This window comes from Electrona antarctica (assembly GCF_951216825.1).
Source record: "Electrona antarctica genome assembly, chromosome: 12".
NCBI classification, from domain to species: Eukaryota; Metazoa; Chordata; class Actinopteri; order Myctophiformes; family Myctophidae; genus Electrona; species Electrona antarctica.
This window is the reverse complement of record NC_136793.1, coordinates 32,614,732-32,636,735: the sequence shown is the minus strand read 5'-3', so window position 1 is coordinate 32,636,735 and position 22,004 is coordinate 32,614,732. Positions and strand designations below refer to the sequence as shown.

General features: G+C 40.6%; 3 protein-coding genes across 6 annotated transcripts in view; 2 read left to right on the top strand and 1 right to left on the bottom strand.

Moving 5' to 3' along the window:
* Nucleotides 1–335: 335 nt before the first annotated feature.
* On the top strand, nt 336–7,232 carry svopa (SV2 related protein a). The gene is made up of 16 exons (XM_079515545.1): nt 336–373; nt 1,411–1,568; nt 1,691–1,776; nt 1,991–2,089; nt 2,336–2,407; nt 2,605–2,729; nt 3,414–3,477; nt 3,590–3,715; nt 3,856–3,984; nt 4,081–4,154; nt 4,639–4,715; nt 5,608–5,712; nt 6,155–6,266; nt 6,368–6,449; nt 6,564–6,653; nt 6,998–7,232. Exons 1-16 carry the CDS (start codon nt 339–341, stop codon nt 7,208–7,210), a joined length of 1,647 nt encoding a protein of 548 aa, XP_079371671.1. The 5' UTR covers nt 336–338; the 3' UTR covers nt 7,211–7,232.
* A 471-nt stretch (nt 7,233–7,703) lies between these two features.
* Nucleotides 7,704–20,112, bottom strand: LOC306934584 (D-amino-acid oxidase-like). The gene is made up of 11 exons (XM_079517214.1): nt 19,988–20,112; nt 19,114–19,309; nt 18,751–18,865; nt 18,218–18,294; nt 16,701–16,766; nt 11,608–11,662; nt 10,401–10,505; nt 10,227–10,309; nt 9,631–9,748; nt 9,279–9,377; nt 7,704–9,169 (listed from the first exon to the last, which is right to left on the bottom strand). The coding sequence occupies exons 2-11, from the start codon at nt 19,305–19,307 to the stop codon at nt 9,044–9,046; spliced, it is 1,038 nt and encodes a 345-aa protein (XP_079373340.1). The 5' UTR covers nt 19,308–19,309; nt 19,988–20,112; the 3' UTR covers nt 7,704–9,043.
* Nucleotides 20,113–20,280: 168 nt separating this feature from the next.
* The window catches only part of ssh1a (slingshot protein phosphatase 1a), a 35,350-nt gene continuing 33,626 nt past the window's right edge, over nt 20,281–22,004 (top strand). For 2 of the 4 annotated variants that reach the window (XM_079517210.1, XM_079517208.1), the window contains exon 1: nt 21,179–21,329. In XM_079517210.1, coding sequence (XP_079373336.1) covers nt 21,249–21,329 — 81 coding nt within the window. In that variant the 5' untranslated portion in view covers nt 21,179–21,248. Of the gene's footprint in view, nt 20,410–21,178; nt 21,330–22,004 lie in introns of those variants that run through there. The other 2 variants (XM_079517209.1, XM_079517212.1) reach the window with 2 other exon arrangements.

Below are 22,004 nucleotides of genomic sequence, written 5' to 3'. Positions count from 1 at the left end.
CACACACACACACACACACACACACACACACACACACACACACACACACACACACACACACACACTTATATTATATGCCATACAATATATAACGATAGGCCTATTATGTCAGAGACAATTGGATATGGCATTTGTGACTGGTGAGACAGTCAGTACTATTAGTAGTCCTTTTCTGATCCTATCCACTTTCTCCTTGCTGTGACACAACCATGGGATCACCCCATTGGCTGTCATCTGAGAGCCCGTACAGGTCGCTTTCCTTGGTGCTGAAATCTCTGCTTATTGTTGTAATGTAATAGCAATGAAGCAAAACACAGCTTCAGCCAATAAACACGACAATGGACGATGATTTGTTCCAACTAAGACAACTCCCGTAAGTAGCTAACTATATATTCAAATAATGCCGTTTAATTTTTAATTGCTATAAGGCTTGCTATAATAGTGACTCACGCGGCTTTCTGACAGGGATATATTATTTGCATTCTAATGCTTTTATTAGCATTTTGGGCAAAACACGGCCTATACTTTTTAACAGAAGGCCCACATATTAAAACGCAAGAATTGTCCTAAATGCACTGAAATGGTTTCCATCGGTTCCATCAGTCGAGACACTACAGTTTTTTACAGCTGTTATCTGCATGGGCGAGACCGACTGTCATTTGCTCACGTTTGTTAATAAGCTATTCATTGTAACATTTAAGCAAATTGCAGCCTATATGCATCATCATCCGGATCGATTTGTTTGTAGAATGTATTGTACCAGCTGTCGAATATAGGCTATATTAGATTTTGAGTGTTGATGTCTACCATGCTATAGTATGCCATTGTCTTGTCCAGATTTGTGTCCGAAGCATACAGTAATAGGCATGATATTGGTTGGTTTGTTTGATTTAGCCTAATAATTAAAGGTATGGATTTGGAAGCAATACATCTACTTCCACATATTTCAAATAGTTGAACACGTGATTGCCAGGGCCAAAAATAACTATCAGACAAAGATTATTGCTTCAGTTTAATTATCTGTCAAAGAATAAGGTTAAAACTAACTATCTTTACACCAACTATGTGATCTGTGCAATTGAAACTGTGTGAGGAAAGTATTTATTTTAATTACAGTAATTAAGACAGCTCAACAAACCATCCATTATCAGGGGGTACACTATAGTTTACCAACTGTCAAGTGGTATAGTGTGCAAACTCCCATTTGGCCTGACACCATGCATGGGAGGAGGTTACCACCTGTTCTCAGAAAAGAAAGCACAGACCAAAATCATGTCACCCAGGCAACAGCCTCTGGTTCTAATTTGTATACTCCCTCTGCCATGATATGAACTCTGTGGTTCTGGTTGTAGACCTTAGAGTATATACTCTAAGTTGTAGACATGTAAAAGCTGTGTTCCTTTCCTACAGTGTTGTTAAGTTCCGTCGTACAGGTGAAAGCACACGCTCTGAAGATGATAGTGAAAATCGTGGGCAAGGTCGGATTGCTGCAGAGCAGAATGATCTGGAGTCCGCAGCACTTGCAGAAGGAGCACCAGTGCCCCGGGAGTTTGCCAATCCAACTGATGGTACTGATTGTAGCAGGGCTACTTTTTCCACTGCTTTCCCTGTCCGAGCGTGATAGCTATTTGGAATAGCTTTCATCACATTCAACTTTCTCACCCCCCCCCCCCCCCCCCCCCCCCCCCAGACACATTCATGGTGGAGGATGCGGTAGAGGCCATAGGGTTTGGCACATTCCAATGGAAATTATCCATCCTTACTGGTCTGGCTTGGGTAAGAACCAGTTGAGAAGGCAAATATGCTAATCTGGTGTGTCCTCTTGATTTTTCCACCCTGCACTCTGAAATCTGCAGTGTTAATTTATACATTTGTAACTGTGAAATTGTACACAGGTAAACAATTGGACCCATACCCTTATATGTCCTTTGGTTACATTTGAGAGTCAAATTAACACTTTGATTTTACTTTGTGGCTGTTATTTGTTTAGATGGCGGATGCTATGGAGATGATGATCCTCAGTATCTTGGCCCCACAGCTCCACTGTGAATGGAAACTGCCAAGCCTGGCAGTGGCCCTCCTTACTTCGGTAATGGCTGCACACAACAGAGCTCTTGGGTGTTGTGCTGTGAGATTCTGTCTGAAGGATGTTTACATAGTGTTGGGATGTACTCACTTGACTTTTAACAACAAAATATTTGTGAGAAACTGCCCATAATGTATCAGGATTGACTCATCTTACTAGTATATATCCTTAAATTGTATCATGTAATTTGTTTGTGATTGTAACAATGACAGGTATTCATACCCCCTGCTATTTCTCTTGTCAATCCAGGCAGTTTTTATTGGCATGATGATCAGCTCTTCCCTTTGGGGAAATATATCTGACAAATATGGCAGAAAAACAGTAAGTTATAAGAGCATGTCATATATACGTTGTTATCTTGTTGAATACATGCTGTAATATTAGAGCAGGATCATGTACAATTTTAAACAGGGCCTTAACTGTTTTAGATACAAAATATAATACACTCCAAAATTAGACAAATGCAACCATAATCATGTTTTTAACAGTGTGTTGTCTGTTGATTGTCCTGCATTCAGGGTCTGAAGATGAGTGTGCTATGGACTATGTTCTATGGACTGATGAGTGCATTTGCACCAATTTATGGCTGGATCCTCTTTCTTCGAGCCCTAGTGGGCTTTGGCATTGGAGGGGCCCCACAGTCGTATGTTCTCTTCATTTCTGTCATCAAGAATAACATTGTAATGATTTGAGGTTGTCACAGTGCAGGGCAGAGAAGGTGTAGGACTCAGGTGCAGAACGAACCAGGCACAGGCAGCGGAGTGAATTCAAGTGGAACAGAGTTTATTGACAAAACTCACAATGGACCAGGACCAAACACGAGGAAGTAATATACAAGACTCAGAATACTAGGAACAAAGGTACTAGGTACTTGGAACAAGAGAAGCAAAACTAGGAAATACACTAAACACTCATGACTTACAATGACGATCTGACAAAGGACTGAAACACACTGGGGCATATATATAGACAAAGACTGACTAGACACAGGTGAACAACTAACAAATCAACACAGGGATTGGCTGAGAGACAAACAAGACACAGGTGGAGAAAACTAGACTAATAACAGGGTTAGACAAGTCAGGCACAGAACTACAGGGGCAGACAGGAAAGCACAAAACAAAACTACAAAAGAAAGGTAGGCTACACAGTGCAAGATAAACTCTAACTGGAAAAAAGAAACAAGGAACACAATACTACAAGATCACAGGAGAACAGTAAAGTAAAACACTAAATAACTAAAAACCAAGAAACACATGAAAATACAAAACATGTCACGGAACGTGACAGAGGTACAGTAAAAAATTCATTGTTTTTTCCTATTAAGGGTGACACTGTATGCTGAATTTCTGCCAATGAGGTCGAGAGCCACATGTATCTTGTTAATAGAGGTATGGACTACCTTTCACAGAGTCTTGAGTTTGCATCCATAGTATTTTTCTCTTGTTGGAAATTAAACAAAATGTCCAGTTTTACACAAGAGTAATTGTGATTCCCTCACAGATATTTTGGGCACTTGGCACGGTCTTTGAAGTTCTGTTAGCAATCTTGGTGATGCCCACCCTGGGTTGGCGCTGGCTGCTTGCCCTTTCCAATATCCCGCTCTTCATCTTTGCCATCTTTTCCTTTGTGAGTATTAGGTTGACATTAATGTCATGTTATTTTGACCAAATTCACACGGTCAGTTTGTGAATATGCTCAGTTAATGATCAAATCAATATGACGAATTACACAGTAATATAATAAATAAAATACTTTTGTTGGGACAGTGGCTACCAGAGAGTGCCAGGTATGATGTATTGACAGGGAACCAGGAAAAAGCACTGGCCACCCTAAAGCGCATTGCCACAGAGAATGGAGTACCCATGCCCTTAGGAAAACTTGTTGCTGCCAGACAGGTATGTTCTACATATCTTTTCTATTAGCCTACTATCTTGCACTATTGTTCTGAAACAAAGTCATGCAAGGTGCATTTCAATATTTCTCTGAATTAGGAGGATCGAGGGAAGATTCAAGATTTATTTTCACCCCACTTTCGATGGACAACAATTCTGCTGTGGTTTATTTGGTAAAGGAGTACTATGTAATAGTTATTTTTGAACATAGTAATATGTTAATTTATTTGTAAATGCATTTCTTTTGCTTACTCTTTCACAACATATATTTATGAAAAGCAAGTCTCTTGCACACTTACAAAGGCGACAGGTGCAAATAATAATGGGAGTCTAATGTTAATGTTTCAGTCGATTAGACCTTCATCAGGTTATCTTCGATAAGATAACCTAAACTGGTTATCGTTGATAAGATAACCTGATGAAGGTCAAATAGATCGAAACGTTGTTGTATTCCCATTCAATATTTTTGTTTGCATTTGAGTGTGAGTTTTTTTCTTCAACAACTTATATTTAAGAACATTATTTTCAGCAACACTAGTGAGAGCACACCGCTCTCATGCCATTGTCACTCAGTCGTTGCACAACACTTTGAAGAAACAACTGTGCCTGTAGGCTGGGTGACAAAACGGAGTGCTGTGTCCTCCTATACCTCCACAGGTTTTCAAATGCATTTTCCTACTACGGACTGGTTCTGCTGACAACAGGGCTGTTCCAGGAGGGAGGTGCATGTGGAGGTGAGTCACTGTTGCTGATGATCACTTCAGGTCGGGAACTGTGGTAGACTTTGTCCTATACCTGTTTTTCTGTCGTAGACAAGCGGAGCAGCATTGTCTGACCAGCTGACAGGCATCTAAACATATTCACTCCTACTGTATAGCTATAAAACTAATAAAATTATACATGTGAGAAAAAATAAAGTGTAAACGCAATTTACAATTGACGATGTGTCTTATGAAATTGGTAGATTTCCAACTGTACAAGCAAATAAAATTGTGCAATTAAAAACAATATAACATGTTTACAATGTTACAAGTTTAGATGCTTAATCAAACAGTGCTACTGTGCTTTGCCTGTAAAGATGCCTATACAAAATATCCCTGTGATAATATAACATTTTTATTTTTGCATAAATGTACATGAACGCCTTTATTTCCAAGTGACATGACAAGCATATTGCTTGCCTATTTGCAATGTTATAGGCGTTGGGGGTTAATCATTTACCCCTTTAAATAAGTGCTTTAACAGTCATTCAGATAAATGGCAGATCTGGACATTTGGATCAGATAGGCTGAGCGGTTATGTGAGATCATTTTCGAGTCAGGACCGCGGCAGGCGCCGCTGTTTAAACAGGCAGCGAGGCGAGCCGGGGAAACCTTTTTATGGTTTCCATACGTTGTTTGGTCGTATTGCAGTTGTTCATGTCGCAAAAACGAGGCGAGGTGTGATTTGATTTCAGCCGTCACATTTTTCAACGCTACGACCGAATTTACGCAAGGATTAGCTATTTACGATCACTTCATAAATGCCGTGCTGACGTGAGCGCTCAAATTTAAGCAGAATTTACACTCCATTGATAAATGAGGGCCCAAATATCTAAGGCATTTATTGTGTTGTAACTCCCTCTAGTGTCCAAAGGCAAGAAGATGGAGCCCCGGTGTAGTCTGGAATGTAAATACCTCAATTCTGATGACTACAAGGACCTGTTGTGGACCACGCTTTCTGAATTCCCAGGTACACAGCTACGTATCCTTGACATTTTTCTCTTTATGGTTTTATTGATTTTTCTCCTTGTGTTTGTCCCCCCTACCCCTTTTCTTTTTTCTATTTTTATAACAAGATGGAGCAAATTTCACCCACAAATTTCACTCGATGATTGACTTGATTGAACTTGATTCTGAGAGTTCCATTTATACACTCTATTAGTTAGAAATTGATAAATGAACACTGGGGATTTTACTGGGTACACTCTACACTGTGTCGTTAAACGTGAATACCAACTAATGAAATTTAAAATGTTATCACCTTTTGATGAGATTTGTAGTTGATGCAGTATGTGGAACTTTGGGATTGATTGATTGATTGATTGATTGATTGATTGATTGATTGATTGATTGATTCATTCATTCATTCATTCATTCATTCATTCATTCATTCATTAATTTCACCTTGATAGGACTGTTGGTGACTCTCTGGGCCATTGATCGACTTGGAAGGAGGAAGACAATGGCATTGTGCTTCTTGGTCTTCTCTCTGTGCATTATTCCACTTTATGGTTGTGTTGGGAGGTAAGATGGTACAGAAACACAATGAATGATAATAAAATGGTAAAATCACTGATCAATCATTTATATTAATGTCAGTATTGGTGTCACAATCTCTGTTTCAGGACATCCATGACAGTATTGATATTCATTGCCAGGGCCTTCATCGCAGGAGGATTCCAGGCTGCCTATGTGTACACTCCAGAGGTAATATACATTTACAGTGTATCATTGTATTAGATTATTCAACCAGAGTAGAGATTGTTAAATCCATTGTTGATATACACATGGTATGGCTTTAATGCACTTTCAAATGTGCAGGTGTACCCAACAGCAACCAGAGCTCTAGGTCTGGGAACCAGCAGTGGAATGGCAAGAGTTGGTGCCCTTATTACACCTTTTGTTGCACAGGTAACTAGACAAAGCAATCAAATGTCCCATTTGCTCCTTGCTGTGCTAAACAGGATTTTACTCTGAGCATACAAATGTAACCAGAGGGAACCGTAAGGGTACATTTGGTTACATTTGTGCACTTTCAGAGTTACACTTTTCAGAGTTGCTTCCTCACCTTCCTCATGCCTGAGTAAGGTCCGGAGGGACCGAAACGTTGCTTCATTAAATAAGAAAATACTCATGTACTGAGCAAACACACAGTGTGCGGGTGTACCTTATTGCTTTCAGAGTTGCAAAGGGGGAAATTAACACTGGGGATTTGTACAAATGGAAGGTAACTAGTCTTCCTGTATTCACTGCAGGTGATGTTGGAGTCCTCTGTATACCTGACTCTCTCAGTGTACTGTTGCTGTTGCCTATTAGCTGCCATTGCCTCTTGTGCTCTGCCAATTGAGACAACAGGCCGGGGCCTCCAGGAATCCAGCCACCGCGAGTGGGGTCAGGAGATGACGGGCCGGGCCTCTGCTCACAGCCCAGGGGGAATTCCTCATTCTAGCTCTGGCTCTCAGGACTGAGGAGATAATGAGGGATAGATAGATACAGACAAGGCCAGGGTCAAGAAGACTAGCTGCTCATGATGACCTGTTCTGTATAGAAGCCAGAGAGGGCCTGACAGCACTGCCGTGTTTTAAAAAAACGTGTCTTCAACTGCCATTACTTTCATGTTTGTTTTGTTTTTTACCATGTGATTTCCACACTGTGGATGATTAGAGAATATGAGTGAACTGTCCTGCACTGGAACACGATGATCAAACTGAATGATGGTAGACATTGACTTTCCTGGAAGAGTGCCTCCCCCCCCCAACAAAACACCAAGCAACATTTTGCTCTTAAGAGTATGGCGCAAGAGCATATTTGTTACCGTGAGAATATGGTAAATAAAATGGGAATGGAAAGGGTTTAATTTCAAATAGTTGACTTCATTTACAGATTTTCAAAGAGTCTTAAAACAATGGTCCTTTTCTGTTTTATGGTTGAGGCACTTATGATGTTAGAGGTTTACTGATAATGGCAAGGAAGCCTCCTCTTATCTAAAGTAGGCCTACTAATGATGTTCTCAACATTAATATAAATGTATTGCTGGGATTTCAATGTTGTTCCTTTTGATCAAAGTCATCATAAATGAGACTAAATGAGATTATATAAGGTCTGGGACTTCAGATATAAAGATAGACTTCTGTGAAGGCACAATTTACAAAGGCATTTGTAGTGATGACATTAGGCAGGGTGTCACTCATATAAGCATTTATGTTTGTATTCTGTCTTGGAACACTGTTACATGTGGCACACATAAAATACAGTATGCACACCAATACTCAAAAGAGTATACCAGCTATAGCAAAGCTTCATTTACAAAATATGAATGTCACAAAATGGAAACAATGTGATTACACAAATGTTGGAGTGAAGCTTCAGACGAAACCATCAGTGAACCTCGAAGTGATTAAAAAAATAATACTAAATACTTGAATATAATACCACCCAAAGGAGATTAGCCTTGCACAGCAGGAATTAATTTTACACTGGTGAAATACACGTTTTGAATCATCTGTAACCCACGCCATTATGGTGCAAAAATTGTTCAATGATAGATACTGGTGATGTACACACATTTATCCATAACCATCTAGCACAATGGTGTATTCTATCTTCACTGAGGAAAATCTGTAAATAATGTATTAATAATACCTGGCTTGGCTGTTGTGTGTTCTTGTTTATTGTTTGTCAGAAAGGTGGTGCTGGGATGAACTCTTGCCCAAGTTCAATTTATAAATGATTACACACAAGGTATTGTCAAATCGTAAAATAACCAAGTTGCACATCTCTGGCAAGTTGACTCGTACCTGCTTGGTTTTGCTGCATTAATTGTGTGCACAGATTATTGTCACTGCACTGTATGTACGTACATGTGTATGATACAATAAAAATGTGTTTCAAAACAACACTGCTTATGCAATATTTATTAACAGTGAGTTAAAAATTCTTTCCCTACTAAATCTACAACATGAATCAAACTTGTTATGGTAGTACGAGTGTCCAAAATTATACCCGTTGCATTTTTGTTTACTTTCAAGCTATACAAAATGTATTTTGGCTGTTCACTCAGGTGAACAGCCTCTCTTTATTTAGCTTTATTTAACCACACAACTGTCTTCCTACTGTTTGTTTTTCTCTTTTACGTTAAGATTATGACTGAATGGTAATTACCCATATTGACTATATTTCTGGAATAAGCGCTCTAATTAGTCTAATAGACACTCATTTAAAATATTTTAGTGTTCCATACATTAATGATCAAGCAGCATTAATACAATGCAATGTCTGACACAACATATAAGAAATGGAGTTTACAACCGAGCTCTTGACCCTTGTCCTTGTTGTTGCACAATCTGACCAAAGAGCCTTGCTGCTTCTTGGGCGCAGCCTCTGTGAATGGTGAGTCCAAATCCTCCATGGCCATAGTTATGGATAACCTGATTGAGAACAATGCTATTATTATACACATGTCCATGGCTAAAATATAATGACTAGATGCACATGAACAATGAACATTGAGCGAACTTATTACACTTGGTAACCTACCTCCATTGTAGTTGAACCCGTTTGTATGGTCTCCCTCTCCAGTCTTACTTTATTCCGAACAGGCCTGAGACCTGCCCAGTCCTCTACAATCCTGGCATGCTAATACCAGAGAACAGAAAGTCTAATGAGTTTGTATTACATAAAGGATTAAATACATTTGACCAAATATACTGTACTGCCCTACTATATCAAATACACATAAGCCTAATTTATACTTTGCAGCATGATGATGTCACTTGCTGAAAATAATTGTTTTTCAAGTGAAATGTTTGAGTTAAGACACAGTCAACCTTTTTTTAAATCTCCTTTTAAATTCTCTTATACAAGTAGGCCTAATGATTCAATATGTCACCTTGAGGCTGGGCTCCAGTTTGCAAGCCTCATCCCAGATTTTCTTATGGTCAATAGAGTTGTTTTCTTCACTCCAGTTTCCCAGCTGGAATACACCTCCAACAGTCACTAAACGACTCCTGTACACAAAGAGGTGTAATTTGGCCACACAGAGACTTTGGGATTCTTGGATATAAAATTAAAAACACAAACACATCAAATAAAAGGTGTTGTGAATGTGTGAAAATTACACACACACACACACACACACACACACACACACACACACACACACACACACACACACACACACACACACACACACACACACACACACACACACACACACACACACACACACACACACACACACACACACACACACACACACACACACACACACACACACACACACCCTGCCATAGCCATAAAAACGGGTATGGGGCCAATATCACAATATACTACAAAATACAAAAAAGTGTATACTGTGTATGAAATGGTTTAAGTGCAGTACAAATATAATGCGAGCATTATCACCAGTCACCACAGCCACACAGCGAAGTCTGGAGTGTTAATTGAATTAAGAAATAGCTATATTAGCCCTTGTTTAATAACTACCCTGGGATGATATATGGTGAATTGTAGACTCCTGTGGCAGAATTATGTGTAAGAATCCAGTGCTTCAACCAAGGTGCATCCACCTGAAATGCAAAGAGGTAAAGATTAATACTAATGGCGGTGTTCATCATGTAACCAACCACATAAGGAATTTTCCATTCGTTCCACTCTGACCTTCAGTATCTGCCCCCGGCCGGGTTTGAGTTCAGGGTCAGGCTGGAGGTCTCCAGATCTTATTCCTGTACAATTGATGATGACATCCGCCCCCATTTCAGTCAGCTGAACACATACATATACAGTATGAGATAAGACATAAGCGACACTTATCAGTTCCTAAAAGGTATGTGTTATTTTAAACAATCACATTTCATCTTTCCCTTTTTATAGATGTAATCTGGAACTTATTTTAATGAATATAACGTTACCTTAACCAACCGTTATGGTATTATTACAATATAACTACGATATCTGCAGTGGTTGGAGGTGGTCTCCCTACTATTCCATTGATAAATGTAGACCCTGATGTTAGTTAGGGCACATTTTGGTTGACAAGTCCTGCAGGAAGCTTATAAGCCCAATATATCCCCTGTCCAATGGTGGTTCCTGTTTTGGCTGAACACCTGGGTTTGAATCTCAGGTGTTACAGTTACAATTCACCATTTGTCAGCCTTCTGATTGGTCCCTGACTGACTAACCATCAGGCTCTTGTTCCGCGCTGGTTCCGCCTTGTTTATGTTGAATTTGTTAAAACATCATTTTTGGAAAAAACTAAAAACAAACATGATGTGCCCAGGCAGTCACCATGCAGCACCTGTGATGTTTCTTTTTAAATGGTAAATGGTGCATTTATATAGCGTCTTTATCCAAGGCGCTTTACAGAGATTGTGCATTACATTCACCCATTCACACACACATTCATACACCGATGGCAGCGGAAACCATGCAAGGCACCAACTAGCACATCGAGAGCAATTAGGGGTTCAGTGTCTTGCTCAAGGACACTTCGACAGTAACTCTGGGGGAGCCCGGGTTTGAACTGGCAACCTTAAGGTTACCATCCAGGCACTCTACCCCTGAGCCACCGCCGCCCCATTTTTACTGACACCACGTTTAAAATAAGAATTGAATGCACAGAATATCAATACAAAGCAACTGAAAAACACCTTATTTCAATGTTAGTGGATGGAGAGAAAGGCAGAACCACAGGCGGGACTTGACAAAGGGTGAATTACCTCTCTCCATTGGGAAAATACATAAATGTATGGATTGCAGTTTTCATATTTCTTTGAATTTCACTCTGTAAAGTGAAGATGTTATAGACTGGGTATCAAAAGGCATTATTAAAAGCGTTCTGGATTTCTCAAAGATAAAAGTAACTAACCTCCTTGAAAGACTCTATTTTCCTCTGGTAAAACTTCACATTCCTCTTCTCCAACCTAAGATAATACAGTTAGATCAATAAAAACAGAAAAATATGTCATCATGCTGGTAGATGGCAGTTGATGACTGCAGCTGTAGTGTTATTTATTAGCTAATTGCTTGTTTTAGGGTTTTAAGAGCTGCTTTTGCTATAAAGTAACATTTAATAGTCATAAGTAAGGCTCACAGAACTGCAAAACCATAAGCAGAACAGGATTAAGTGAGGTACTAGCAAAACAAACTACACATTTATGACTGACCTTTGCTTTAGACATTGGAAGTTGGAACCAATAGAAGATAAAAATAGGACACTACTCATTGCTTCTTATTCTGTTTATTCTGGCTAAGTAAAATCATGTGATGAAAATAATTCACTAACTAGAAAAAGTGCCCTTCTGATACTGAAAAGGGTGGGATATATTCCTCAGCCTAGTAAGAAAATGTGTGAAAGATTTCACGTAAATTGCATGCTGCGTTCATGATTTGAGGCTTTTGTTCAAAACGGGGCAATCTTGCAAACTGTGAAAGCTAATTATAGCCAATTAGGATGGAATCTGAAATATGGGACAGATCCGACTTGAGCAAATGACCATAGAGATACTGTGTAACGATTTGTGAGATGTTTGGACAGAATCTGGAGGAGTAATATCAAAAAATGTGTTTTACAAAAGTCAGCCTCCTGGTGGCGCTACAAAAGGCAGATGAGGAAAATGCAGGTCAAAGGTTTGTCCTTGGCCTCTAGGGCGTGTGCATGCAACGTTTCACGCAGATCGGTGCAGTTTTAGGTAAAAATTGTGAAAAGCTGCCTCATGGTGGCGCTATAACAGGCCGTTCTGGAAAATGTGGGGCAGAGGTTCATCGTTGGCATCCAGGGAGTGTGTGTGCAAAGTTTGGCATCGACTGGGTTAACGGTGCCGGAGATTAGCTGGTAACGGACGGACGGAAGGAAGGAAGGACGGACGGACGGACACACACACACACACACACACACGGACGGAGTGCAAAACAAACTCTCTCCCCATGCCTTCGGCCTGGTGGAGACAATTACAAGATTCTGTGAACGGCTTAGTGAGGTCATTAGTTCTTGGCTAGGACAAAAGAGAGTCAACACACAGCCCGTCCCATATACATTGTTATGACATCTCCATATGGCCTATATAGTCTATACTCTGTTTGCACCATAATGGTGTAATGAGCACACCATCCCTCGGCTGGCCAATAGGATTAGGCCAGCTCTGGATCGGCCATCGCTACATCCGGATCATCTGTCATCATCACGGGACATGAACTCTATTCTCAACCAATCACAACAATACAACAACTGTGACATCTTAAAATGCTATATAGAGACATTATTCAGACAATGGGATTTTGTAACGATGGATTATGGCTATATGTATGACGCTGAATCTTTACAACATGATTTTACTGAGAATCACTCAAATGATCTTTCCTTCATGTGTTGGTGTCGTGTCTATTCATTTCAGAGTCCTCTGAATTACTATTTGGGTCTATTGAGGTCTATTTACATTGTTTGCTTTTTCAAATGGTCTTAAAGTGACAGTACTATCTTTGTTAACTACTAAGATTTCACTTAGAAAGGTAACAAGGATAATTCCTTTGGGTGAATGAGAACGGTTCTGCCCTCGCTCTGCGTACCAAAAAGGACCAGGAGGGAGGAGACTGTTTTCCATTTGAAGGCATTTGTTTTGGATGTTTCTCTTTTCCTTTCCTTCATTTAATCTTTATAATTTTAATTTGAAAATAATTACATTCAAATCACTACCCAGAGAGAGAGAGAGAGAGAGAGAGAGAGAGAGAGAGAGAGAGAGACAGAGAGAGAGAGAGAGAGAGAGAGAGAGAGAGAGAGAGAGAGAGAGAGAGACAGAGAGAGAGAGAGAGAGAGAGAGAGAGAGAGAGAGAGACAGAGAGAGAGAGAGAGACAGAGAGAGAGAGAGAGAGAGAGAGAGAGAGACAGAGAGAGAGAGAGAGAGAGAGTCTAGCTGTAGAACAGTGTTAAATACAGTGAGTGTAACAGTACATGGATCCTGTCTATCAGTACAGCAGCACGGTGGTGGAGCTGACATCTATTCGAGAGGGAACTGTGATATTCTATCATCTATCTATGCACTGAATGAATAATATGAATGTACATTATGGATTCATACAGTATGGAGCCACAGCATGTGTGCGCACGCACGCACGCACGCACGCACGCACAGAGTTATAAAACACAGAAGATTTGTTTTGCTATTTTTGAAAAACATATTTGAATACTTAAAATAGCCGCCCAATCTACAAGCTCACAATGTGTTGTCAATAACAACTATTAACTAGAAAACACTGTTCCTGCAGTGTGGCAATGTGAGCAATCTACTCTTGCTTGGCCTTCCTGCGATTGCAGTTATTGAAGTGCATCAAATTAATGCACAGCTCTCTCTCTCTCTCTCTCTCTCTCTCTCTCTCTCTCTCTGCATGTCCGCAGCAACAAACAAAAAAACTATTGGTGAAAATGTCCACCACAACATTGTGATGATCAGGGGTCATCAACCTGTCCGTACATGGACAAGCGTGTCAATCTATGACATATGGTTTAAACACAGCTGTGCCAAGATGAGAAGGCTCGTCTTTTGTTGATTTCTATGAATCCATCATTTATACTATTACATTTACCGTATTTTAGCTTCCCGTCGCTACGGCAACACTTTGCTTCCACGTTGTGACTTTATCGATATCCAAAAAATCGTAGTGGCATGCCAAGATTATAAATAAATAATCCTGGCATGTCCTTCATCAATCACTCTTCATGTAGGCCTACCTATCTGTTTTGTCTCTCAAGTTTCCTTGTTCCAGACAGTGTTCTATTGGCAATTTATCCTTGACGTTCCTGTGAGAAGTATTTGACATGCAATTATTACGTCTAATTAATACATCAAATCTAGTTTAGCTTGTAGGGTGTGTGTTGTTTTTTTTTTCAATTTGCATGCCGTGGACTTTCTCATCAACAGAGGAAACCACAACCATTTAAGCTACCTTGCCAAACCAAACACATGGTTAGCTGGTAGAACTTGATCTGATAAACATCCATCACGAGGTGCCATGGTGATGCTGTCAAGCTGTCATAATATGCATGCAGCACATCTTTATGGCTGAGGAATGAGGAAAGTGCATCGTTTGGGTTCAATGTCATTGTCACCGTAGGAGCAATTTTTTTCTCTTCCTTCTCCCGTGACCGATACTATGACAACCCCCCCCCCCCCCCCCCCCCCCCTAAAATAGGAGTATGAATCGGCCCTTAGCTGACCCTCTGCAGTTGCTTTTTCTCTCTAATTGCAGTTGTTCCTCATGTGTGCGTGCAAGTTGACCCCAGGAAGATATTGACATTGAGAGACATTGCTGAATAGAAGCCTGGAATTGAACCTGAGACCTCTGGGTTCTGCGTGTAGAAGTGTCTTGAGACGACTTGTTGTTATATGACATTTAATTACAATTCAATTTAACTGGGTTCCAAGGCGGGCTCTCTCATCACTAAAATCTGGCCGCACCTTGTGCCACACAAGTTGTTTTGAATGGTGTGTGTGTGTGTGTGTGTGTGTGTGTGTGTGTGTGTGTGTGTGTGTGTGTGTGTGTGTGTGTGTGAGTGAGAGAGAGTGTGTACTTTTTTCGATTGATTAATTTAAGATTTATTGATTTATCATACGCAAGTAGGCTATGCAAGTATGAGAACTATAGTATATAGAAGTATATAGCTAGAAGTGTATATTTGTACGTCTCTAAAAATATTTTGAAAATAGCAGATCTACAAGTGTCCTCAGCCCCTCCTGCAATATAGGCAGCTCAATACCTCAGATTAAGACAATACAACAAAATATGTAAATAATAATGTACCATTTATCATTTCATTGATTGGCTGAGCAGCATTTTTTGAGTAATTTAGACCCACCGCACCTGAGCATCATTGCTGTTGGTCAAAGAAGAGAAAACTGAACTGGGATAAGGAACATTCGGCACTTGCACTGAACATTCTCTTGCACATACTAGGCCCAACACAAAACCAGCAATAAAAAAAAAAATTAGGAGTAATATAAACATGTTTTTTTGTTTCTTGCAACAATCTTCTTCATTTTGTTGAGGAAATGCAGAGCCAGATCACTCATAGCATCTCTGAGGATAGAATTCTGGATGAGCATTTTGTACAAAACGGGCTACTCCTGAAAACTTTGGAAGGCAATCTTAGCTAATCAGTGTAGAATCTGAGAAATCCAACAGGCTCGTCTTGATCACATGACTACAGAGATCATGTGTACCGATTTGCGTGAGATTTAGATGAAATCTGTGCGACTAACATAAACAATGTGTTTTGCAGAAATCGGCCTCATGGTGGCGCTTTAACCGGCAGATGTAGAGGGATGCAGGGAAAATGTTTTTCCATGGCCTCTAGGGAGTGCGTATACATAAGTTGTCGATGCAGTTATAGGTAAAAACAGGAATTGGCCTGTTATAGCGCCACCCTGAGGCTGATTTGGGAAAGAAATAGTGGCATGTCGTCCTCGGCCTAGTGGAAATGTGTGTGTATAATTTGATGGAAATTGGACACTGTGTTTGTGATTTGTGGCATTTTGTACGAAACGGACCAATCATGTGAGCTTTGGAAGCCAATCTTAGCCAATCAGGATGGAAGATGGGAAATTGTGCAGATCTGTGTTGATCACATGACTATGGAGATAGTGTATACCGAATTGTGTGATGTATGGATAAAATGTGTACGAGTTATCTACAGAAATGTGTTTTGCCTAAATCGGCCTCATGGTGGCGCTATAACAGGCCGTTGAGGAATATTTGGGGCAGAGGTTCGTCGTTGGCATCCAGGGAGTTTGTGTGCACAATTTGGCATAAATCGGGCCAACGGTGCCGGAGATTAGCTGATAACGGACGGACGGAAGGACGGACGGACGGACGGACGGAAGGACACACACACACACGGACGGAGTGCAAAACATACTCTCTCCCCATGCCTTCGGCCTGGTGGAGACAATAATTCAGTAAATCACTTACCAATCCATAAGCCATGGTAAGTAGCTTTTTCCCTCAATCATGAGAGCAGTGTTGAACCACCCACAGCTACACAGTTGGCCACATTAGAAAAAATGTGTTTATTATTAGTATTATTATTCAAAAAGCCATGAAACATTATCTACAATAGAATATTAGCCCATTATACGTATGTATGTCTGAGGGTATGTTCTGTGAATCCTATAAGTTCAGGTAATGACTCAGATACTCGTTATGCCTCAGATACACAGCTGACTTACTGCACTTATGCTCAATTTATTGTAGCACCTTGTGAAGGGAGTGTTATTTTAAGAAACATGGCGCTCCTAATTACGCTTCTCCTAAAGCGTAATTACTCGCTTATGTTACTTAAATAACCACGGTTATTGCATAACCTCCAGTTTTTGAGCGGTGGCACACCGTCCCCAACATGTAACTTTGTGTGTCCCTATGTCTGTTTGTGGTACCAACCTTAGAGTATATATAAATAGAGACGACACCCGGAGGAAACCCTGAGGCGAAATTGACATAGTGGCCGAATTTGGTATTGCAGTTTGGACCCAAACACATGAACGCGATGTCCATTGACTATCATTGCGCACGTTCATGATGACACGTGAACGCTGTTTCATGCGTGAACGCACGTGAACACGTGCAATGATAGTCAACGGCCAGCGCGTTCATGTGTTTGGGTCCAATCCATCCCAGAATGCACTCTGTTCCTACCCGGAAGGAGGAGTGAAATCGCCTCCATGCGCTTTTGAGCAACTTAATGCAAGTGGATGGGAGGAGAACTCGGGTGCCGTCTCTATTCATATATACTCTAAGGTACCAACAGGTGACAAAGTGGCACTGTTGAGCTTCACACTCTGCACAGGTGCATGATGGGAAGCTGAGTTTTTTGTGTAACACCAATGTCTTTTTGAGCACGAATGTCTCTCGAGTGTCTATCTGTATGTCTGGCCCTACATGTTGCTGTTGAGCTTCACACTGAGCACTGTAAGAGTACAGTACAGTACGAGTACAGTACGAGTACAGTCTGAGTACAGTATGCGTTGTACAGTATGAGTACAGTACAGTACAGTACACTACAGAGTACAGTACAGTGAGTACAGTACACAGTACACTACAGTACGAGTAGTACAGCAGTTTAGTACAGTACAGTAACTATAATAATTACAGTATAGTTCCACCGCTCAGTTCACACAGGTGTGATTTTTATCATATTGTCTATTGCACAACCAAGCTATTGATCAAGAGTTGAGTTGTGTGTGCACCATATGCATGCTGGTTTCTTATTCTTTATTTAGACAACAAGTTTTAGTTGTCACCATTCAGAATATAGTTGTTTCAGTGGTTATGTTGAACATTATAAACGTATTAAATACATTTTTTGTTTATGTAATCTTGTTGTTCCTGATTCCTTATGTATTTGTATTGTTATTCGCCTCATTCCCTATACTATACCCGGACTGGAGACCTTATAATGAAAAACTTAACAAGAAGATGTGTATTCTTACCTGTATCCAGGAAACATCTCTAGCTCTCGCTTTGTGAGATGTCTAAAGCCCAGAACAATATCTTTAAATGATGGCTCCTGCAAAACCCATGCACACAACGGAATCAACGACTATGACATTTGTTATTTCAGAAACCTCTGATTGCTCATTCACAGTTTGTGTAGGTCTATAAAAACCTCATTAAACCCTGAGCCTTATAGAGCACAGCAGTCAAGTAGGGCCTCGGCAGGAATTTCATCCATGCTATGGAACAGTTCTTTGTTTTGCTGAACAGAACCCTCTATTCAGATGGCCTGGGTATTGGTAGATAGATGCTGCTTGTATAGCTACTGAATGACTGAAATTGCATTCATATAATAAAGACATGGATGAGTCCTTTGAGGTTATAATTATTTACTAGCCCATTCAGTCACAGCCAAGGTTTTTCATTACACAATGCCTTTGGCTTGTAAAAATGCTTCCTGTGCCAATCAATTGTTGCACATTTATCTTAAGGTAAATATATAATTTTTCATGGACACATTTCTACTCACTGGTGCAGGCTCCTTGCAGACATTGTAGCCAGACTGAAGGAATACACCCATTTTTATTGAGTCGGGGGAACTGAGGAAGCTCAGCAAGTAGTCAAATGTCTCCTTATTCCATTGTCTAAACAAATTAAAGCATTACATATATCAATGTTTTATTTAAAAAGTGCTAAATAATGGCTGGAAATTATTGGCTAGGTAACCTATATGCTGGTAATCCAGCCTGACAGGGTGTCGTGGGTTCGACTCCCGATCCCAACGACCTTTGCTGCGTGTGTGTCGCCCCCCACCCCCCCCCACCCCCACCCCCATCTCTCTCAAAAATTCAAAAGCCCCCAAAAAATGATAAAAAAGGTCAATAATACTTACGTCTCCTGGACATTTCCCTTGTCATATAGGTATGGTTGCCAGAAACCTGCAGCTCCATCACTAGTGGTCAGAGGAGTAAAACGGTCTGCATACACCTCAATGGTCAATGGACTGACAATGGAGTGGTACTGCTCATATATGCTCTGGGCTGTTGACAGCCCAATGACACCTGCTCCAATCACTGCCACTCTCATGTCTGAAATGATGGGCAATATTTATATGTAAACCTGTAATCTGAGATTTGAAGTATAGCCTACCCCCCCCCCCCCCCTCTCTCTCTCTCTTTCTCTCTCTCTCTCTCTCTCTCTCTATTTCTCTCTCTCACACACACACACACACACACGCGCGCACACGCACGTGTGTTCAATTCAATTCAATTCAATTCAATTCAATTCAATTCAATTCAATTCAATTCAATTCAATTCAATTCAATTCAATTCAATTCAATTCAATTCAAAAGAGCTTTATTGGCGTGAGAAAACATACGTTTACTTTACTGCCAAAGAAAGTGCATATGGGGCTAAAACAACACTAAAACGTTTGTGCAATCACTGTACCAAAACGGCAGATTAATAACGCTGGACTAGCCTATAGGTTACGAAGTTACGTCACCATATGTTGAACTTGAACTTGTAACAAAGTGTTCTTTCACACAATATAAAAGTAGCTAGTCTACGCACGCGAACCTGCGAAATAGCCCTGGTCCAGTGCTTACAGCGAGTCTCTCTCTGGACTCGCTGTAAGCACTGGACCAGGGCTACCTGCGAAACAGCAATCCTCAAAAAGTTTAGACATTGTGTCAGATCTAAAGTGCAACGATATTTGCAATTCGTTTTTTATTAGCAATATAAAGAGAGAAACATGTTCCATTTACCTTCCAAGTTGTAGGTTTACAACTCGATTTTCCCAATTAAAATGCGGAATGTCCGAGCTGTCACATATGCTGAGTCCAATAGCTGGTAGGCTACTATACTCATTTATATCATGCATGGTCTGTCCAGGGTCCACCCTAGCCTGGCGCAGCCACACTAAACCCGCCCCTATTGCATATATGCCCCGAGGCGGCAGCCCAGCGCAGTGGTATATTAGTATCGCAACGCGAGGCTAGGTCCACCCTCAGTTAGTCTCTCAAGACAGACTGTTGAGGAACAACAGGGGCCGCTGTTTTTCCGAATATTTGACGATGGGATTCTCAGATTGCCCTCAGTAGGCTACAGAGCCTTCTAGGAATCTATGCTATTCGGCTATTTCCTGAAGAGCATCGGGTGAAAGTGAAAGTTGCTCCGATCATAATGTGTAGGCTACTTGAGTTAAATTACTTGCAAACTTGCTTTTTAAATTCTTTGCCCTGTCTAATTATTCAAAGTTTACAAATACATTTTCTTTTTTAGAATATTTCTGTATTGAAAAGATTTTAAGAGATGTTCCAATATGTTGTAGTACAGACATTCTAGTCTAGTCCTCAATTACAAGTATATTATTAAGTATATTCACAGTAACAGTAATGTAAGCCTACTCAACTAACTCAAGTAAATGTAGTTTGTTAATGTCTAGTGTCTACCTAGCCTCGGTCCCAGGCTCACTTAGGTGTCTACCAGTCTACGTCTATCATAAGATGGTGTTGAGAATGAGATGCCATCCCTATCAGGCATCATGATGTTCTTGCACAATAATGTAAAACATTAATGATCAAGGTTTTCTGAAAATCGGTGGTGGTGCATGGTCGGTGTGATGATGACGTATGTTTATTAATTCACAAATTAATTGAATTATCTTAGAAATTGTTTAAAGTTCGCCATCATATTATTATCGAATGCCCTACATTGTTATTATAATACGACGCCATCTGGTAACTATAATCACCACATTTGCATGTTCATTGTTGTCCAGCTGTTATGAATAATAATCAACCAATAAAGGTTTCGGTGGGGCACATTTGCAAACGGCTAATAGCAGATGCAATATATTACACATATCGCATCGCTTGGTTGTCAGATATAGACATGAAAGATGAGGGATTTTAAAAGGCACAACTTCCTTCGCTGATAGTTCTGCCTCTCCCGGAATAACCCTGCTCTCTCATCCATCATCCGTTAGCCCACTAGCAGCGGCCAGTGCATCCTCGACTTCCAACCATGGCGCTGGTGACTCTGCAGCGTTCGCCGACCCCCAGCGCCGCATCCACCGCCAGCACCACCACTACGGCCGCGGGAGAGGTAAGATGGACGTGGTGGGTTTAGAGAGGCTCAAGAATGGAAAAGCGTTTGTGGAAACACGGAGGATGACTGGGAATGGTGCTAGTCGACAGGCCCGCTGAATGAAGCTAAGCTAGCATGTTCAGCCAGCGCATCATGCTATAGCTAGCTACATAACGTTTTAATTAATTTGTAGTAAAACATGTACTGTAGATTGCTGTCCTCCACAGTCTACTGCCTACAGTCTACACACACACACACACACACACACACACACACACACACACACCAACATAGCTGCCATTCGTAGGAACCCGCAGGAGGTATGCATTTAACGTTGTTACACGTTGTATCTCTTTACTTTGGCTAGGGACCAAGAGGTCGCATGGAGCTTAGTTAGGATAGCAAAAATGCATTAAAGTGTAGCTGCTTACTGTAGCTAGCTTTAGGATGTACCTGATCGACTGACTGACATAAGTGACATTCCACAACATCATAAGCATAGCAATCGTTTTTCCCCATAACATGTTATCCCTACAGTAGGCTATATATATGGTCAGGTTAGCAGTCCATTCATTTGGTCATCATCCATTTAGGGTAATATCCATATATCATGGATAATATGCAGAATTATTATCAAGCTGTGTTTTAGGTAAAAGGATGGCAGTGACCGAGATTAGATTTCCATTTTCTTAT